This window comes from Staurois parvus, unplaced genomic scaffold (genome assembly GCF_062004578.1).
Source record: "Staurois parvus isolate SC_StPar_1 unplaced genomic scaffold, SC_StPar_1.0 ptg000442l, whole genome shotgun sequence".
Taxonomy (NCBI): Eukaryota; Metazoa; Chordata; class Amphibia; order Anura; family Ranidae; genus Staurois; species Staurois parvus.
Window position 1 is genome coordinate 42,642 of NW_028318238.1, and position 6,000 is coordinate 48,641.

The window sequence follows — 6,000 nt, forward strand, 5'->3', positions numbered from 1 at the left end:
CCATTGCACAGAGCAGGTAGGTATAAACCTTTTTTTATTTTAGGATAAAAAGAGGCTTTGCGGCCATTTTAACTCTTATGTGTTATCTTTTTAACATTGTGACGTTCAAGTTTAAATATCTTTTTTTTTCTCTCCCCTTTTCTCTTTTTTATTTCTATTCTTGTAAAGATGCAGCCAAAGGAAGTAACCTTTCTCCTGCTTGTCAACCTTGTATCCTGCCACCAGAAAAAAGACCACCAGAGCCTCCAGGGCCACCTCCACCACCATCTCTTTGCAAGGACCATGTTACTGACACCCCAGGGGCGTCAGCTGCCCTAATGCAACTTTTCAATCAGTCAGAGGTAGAGCCTGCCGCCATGAAGGTTTGTAGGGAGAACCAAGGATTGAGCTCGGACTTCACTCGAAATCTGCCCCCCAGGACTTACAGCTCAGAGGGGCCAGAAGACAGAGACTCAGGGCAAATGCTTGGGGAGCAGTCCCCTCAATCGATAGGGAAAAGCCGAACATTTCCAGTACAGCTGGGAGAAACAAGTGGTTACCAGGGAACAGGTTCCCTGCAATTCCCAGGGGATCAAGACCTCAGGTTTACAAGGGTCCCTCTGGGGATGCACTCTGGCACAGTGGCCACACATGGACAATTGGAGGTGACCAGTAACAGCTCTCATATTTACCAAGAGGCCAAAATCCCCAGCTACAGTGATTTGGGGTCAGGGACTGCAGCAACAGCAAACCAGGCTTGGGTTGCCCCACCTCAAGCATTCAACAAGACATACAGAGCGCCTACACGTGCAACTCCAAGGGGAGGACAAGGCAGAGGAGTCCCTTATTGAGTTTGTGATACTGTTCAATTACTGCCTTTCCTGGCCTCTTTTTTTAAAAGTGGTGAAGGACTAGACGTGGCTAGCTTTGGCAGCTGCGATGGTTATAAAGAGAGAGCCTTGAAAATTGGTTGGGTTTTCAAGAAGGGAAGTATGAGAAATGGGGACTGACTTTAAATGGTCAATTGCTGCTTCATGAATGTGTTTGGGACACTTGTACCCTGTGATCTAGAGTTTGCCCTCCCCATTCATTGTTCTTTTCCAAGTTTTAGTCACTTGGGCAAGTGACGGTTCTTCAGAGATGGCAAGCACCATCATTCTCAGATGGTTGAAAGGTGGGCTGCATAATGCGGTGTTAAGTGTTCAAAATTACCCCATCTGCTACCAAAGGGCTCACAATGCTATTCTGTATTGTAGGTCTATTTGGAAATGTAACTAATTATGTGGTACCCCTCAGGAAACTAATAAGAGAGACCCACATGAATGCAAATGCAGCTGGCTGTGTACAGTTTTTTTAAGAGATTTTTTTTCTCTTGTGTCATTAACTGCTGGATTATACATGCAATTTCTCACTGTTTTCCTTTAAACTGCTTTTGTTTTGTTTTACTTCACACCTTCTGGAGCACCTCTTGCTCTTAGAGGCAATTCCAAGGAAAAGACCATGTCAGTGAACAAACATTGTGTTATGCCCTATTAAGTTTATATAAATATATACTTTTTTAAGTTGTATTTTTAGGGCAAATTTAGGCCGCCATTACACAAACTCCTGTCTTTGTTTTTCCCCTGGTTGTGTTCGCTGACTCTGTGGAAAAAAATAATTTTTTTTAAAGTTGTTGAAGGGCCTAGACAAATAAACAAGAATTACAAAGTACTGTTACTGCTTTGTTAATATTATTATTGAGTAGAAAGTCGTATGATTTATCTGGTGCATTGACAGTAAGGCCTCATGTACATGGGCGTAATAAAATAGTCCTATGAATGCTGGATGTTTCTGCCAGGAAATCTTTTTGCTTGGCTTACTAAATGCGTTTATGTGCACAATGCATTTAGAATCCTATGTGCATAAACACGTTCTATTGGCTAGAATATACATTAACTCTAGCCTTTAGAATGCACTTAGCACAAAAAGTGCAAATATGCTTCTCTAGGAACACAAGTTTGGGGCCTTTTTCACCCCCCTCCCTTTTGTGGGCGGGGAGAAATATGTCTGGGGGCATGGACTGGATGGAGTTAGGCTGAGACTGCTATCACCTATTACACACTGGGATTGCATGGTGTGCAGTGGCTGAAATATCTCTCCTTGTTCTGCGACCTACATGAGCATATTAGCCAACTTGTAGCTACCTTTCAGAGCCATAAAGAAAACCCAGACCCCTCTAAAAGCTGCATTTTTCACACCCATGTGCATGAGGCCTAAAGCTGGCCATAGAGACATAGTAGATCCTATGAGTGTTTCCAATATGAAAATATAAGACCACCACTGCTGACTACATCCCCCCACTCTGTGAGCCTAATAGTCTTCTGCAACTGAAGTCCCAATCCCAGCAGCCCCCCGCTTGTCTCAGCATCACTGCACAGCTCCAAATCTGCCAGTCACGTGGACCCTGAAGTACACCAAGATGGTGTGATACCTTCTTGTTGGGTGTTCTTTACCTCTGTTGGTCTCCCTGCGATAATTATGAATAGCAGTGGACCAGCCAGAGGCGAAAACAAAATGCAGAACAGTCATGCCAGTCACAGTGGATAGTTTGTAGTTGCACAGATTAGGAGCAGTGAAGGGTTGTTTGTCAGATCATCTTAAGTATTTAGTAGCTAATACATTAGGGCAAAAAAAGGGGTTAGGAATAGCAACTTTTGCTGCTGTTGAAAGATTAAAATTTGCTATTTTTCATATTTATTTTTGTCTAAAAATAGCTCAATTAAATACAAAAAAAAAACACATTTAAAGGAGATACAAGTTTTTTTTTTTATGTTTCAGTGTTTTTATCTTTTTTTTTTTTTGCGTACAGTGAGGAGTCTCCATCATCCTGTCTACATTTTTATGAGCCATTTGTGCTAATGATCCCCATAGAATGCTACTGTGCACATTGGAGACAGAGAAGTGCAGTCAGGCTGAGACAGCATAGGGGAGGGTGCTGACAAATTTTAATACAAGAGAACTATCAAGCGAACCCTGCACAGTCCTGATCTGATGGCACTCTGGTATTTCCAAGCTGGCTGCTGTGTTTATGCAACTACAGGAACGCTGCATCGGCAGGAAGGAAAGACTGGGGGGGGGGGGGGGCAGAGATCACAGCCCTTGTCTCCCCTGGACTCCCTCCTCCTCTTGTCAACACTTCTTGTACTTGATGGTGCTCTTTCTTCCCCTCCAGCTCCTCCTTTTTGCCAGTACAGCACTCCTGTATTCCTGTAAACACCTGCAGGCTTGTTAATACAGAAGCACTGCACTAACAGAAAGGAGGAGCTACTGATACTACTGTCACTACTCCTATTAGCCTGTAACAGAAGGAATACACCATGTGGCACTCCCCCCCCCCCCCCCCCCCCCATATTGAATCACTGCACCCAGCGCAGCTGCCCCTCCTAAATTCCCCACCTTCACCTTTTCCCAGCCTTGTTTAATGGTATGACCTTTGCGGCTATTATCCTCATCCTGGCTTCCATGTTCACTGACCTAGGATAAGTATGTGACAAGTAAAGCTTGAGTACTTGATCTGCATATTAGTTTCAGGTCATTGACTCTAGCAAAAAAAGGAATGAGGACGGTGGCTGTAGATCTTGTGCTGATCTTTATCAACACGCCCACTCTCGAGAGTCAGTCAAGAATGTGCATGTACAGCGGGTAAAAGGTTTTCAACACGTCACCATTTTGCTCAGTAAATATATTTCTAAGGGAGTTATTGACATTAAATTTTCACCACATGTCGATAACCCATGCAATTCATACATACAAAGAAACCAAAACCAATAGGTTCAGAAATTAAGTTATGCGTAATAAAATGGAATGGAACTGAGAAAAAGTATTGAACAGATGAAGGAGGTGCAAAAAGGCATGAAAAGCCAAGACACCAGCTGAAATCAATCAGCAATCCTGCCCCTTGTCAGTGCAAATTAATATCAGCTTGTTCAGTCTCAACTGATGGCCTATAAAAAGGTATCTCAATACAAAAGATGTCACACAAGGAACATCTCATGATGGGTAAATCAAAGAGCTCTCTCAAAACCTTTGCAACCTTATTGTTGCAAAATATACTGATTGCATTGGTTACAGAAGGATTTCTGAATGTTCCAGTGAGCACTGTTGGGGCCATAATCCAGAAGTGGAAAGAACATAATTTCATCATAAACCATTATTTCTGACGGAGGAGTGAAAAGAATTATCAGAAGTTGTCCAAGAGCGAAGGACCACTTGTGGAGAGCTTCAGAAAGACCTGAAATTAGCAGGTACAATTGTTTCAAAGAAAACAATAAGTAATTCACTCAACCACCATGGCCTGTATGCATGCTCACCACGCAAGACTCCATTGCTGAAGAAAAAGCATGTTGAAGCTCGTCTAAAGTTTGCTGCACAACATTTAGAAAAGCCTGTGAAATACTGGGACAATATAGCTTGGACAGATGAGACCAAAATGTAACTCTTTGCCATAATACATACCATGTTTGGAGGTCAAATGACACCGCACATCACCCCACAAACACCATACCAACAATGAAGTTTATAGGTGGGAACATCATGGTGTGAGGCTTTTTTTTAGCATACGGTACTGGCAAACTTCATGTCATTGAAGGAAGGATGAAAAGAAAAATGGACCAAGACATTCTTGATAAAGAAAATCTGCTGCCATCTACTGTACCAGGATGATGAAGATAAAACAAGGGTGGACATTTCAGCAAGGCAATGATCCCAAACACAAAGCCAAGGAAACTCTCAACTGGTATCAAAGAGAGAGAAAATAAAGCTGCTAGAATGGCTCAGTTAATTACCTAACTTGAATCCAGTAGAAAATCTATGGAAAGAACTAGATCAGAGCTCATAGAAGAGGCCCACGGAACCTTCAAGATATGTGTGGAAGAATGGGCCAAAATCACATCTGTGCAATGCATGCGACTAGTTTCTCCACACAGGAGGCATCTTGTAGCTAAAACAAATAAATGTGCCGCGCTCCATTGAATAAAATTGTGAAAAAACTCAAACAAATTGTATACTTACACAGTATATTTTGCAACTTAATATTGAATTTAAATAGCGTAGTCCATACTTTTGATGTGCTATTCTGCTGCAAATACGTTTCCACAATCACTCCATGATTAATTGCGATATCTTCCACTAGTGAGCGTTGTATAAAAAATATATATAAATAAAAAATACAAAAATATTTTTATATGAAAGTCCACACAAAAAACTTTGCATGTGCTCCTTCACCTGATTTATATGACCAAACCGTTAAGTGAGGTCAAAAACAGCCTGTGTCCCTTTAAATGGACTTAAAGATGAGTGGATATATATATCCCTGTCCCAGAGGGATGGATGGATAGATGGAGTATTTCCCTTTTATTTATTTATTTTTGTTTTTCCAGCAGGGGGTCTTATTGTTTCCCAGAGATCTGTTTTCCTGGAGTTGGATGGATGGATGAACTTCTCCCACTCTCCTCTAGGGGGTCTCCTCACTTTTTTTTCATTTTCCTCTCCATGTGCATGATTATCATGTAATAAAAGAGTATAATATAGTGCCTTATCTTCTTTAAAAAGCATTATGTTTAATGCACTCACATAATACAAATAGAAAAATCGCCTTGTTTTGCACTGATATAGAATCCTCTTATATGTTTACCACACGCCTCATGCTTGCTGTGTCTATTCCTTTAAGCGTTGTGATGTTAGAGCCCCTTCCCTACGAGTTACGCCACCGGGTCACGTGGCTTCATCAGTGGAAAATCCACGTGACCGGTGGTGTAACACGTAGGTGAGGGGCTCTGACGTCACGACTCTTAAAGGAGTAAACACAGTATGAGGAGTGTCGTAAACCGTGGATTCTATATCATTGCAGAACAAGGCGTTTTTTCTGTTTGTATTATGTGAGTGCATTTTTTAACCCCCTTACGCCGGCCGCACACAAATGTGTGGCCTCCCGGCATCTGGGCCTAGAAGCCGAGCGGCCGCACATTTGTGTTCAGGTAAGAA

General features: G+C 42.0%; 1 protein-coding gene across 1 annotated transcript in view; it reads left to right on the forward strand.

Annotated features, from left to right (window-relative positions):
* The window catches only part of LOC149453976 (cyclin-dependent kinase 12-like), a gene marked incomplete at its 5' end in the record, with an annotated part of 39,840 nt that extends 38,151 nt beyond the window's left edge, over nt 1-1,689 (forward strand). The window contains one exon of the mRNA XM_089687962.1: nt 169-1,689. Coding sequence (XP_089544088.1) covers nt 169-830 — 662 coding nt within the window. The remainder of the gene's footprint in view (nt 1-168) is intronic.
* Between the last annotated feature and the right edge of the window lie 4,311 nt (nt 1,690-6,000).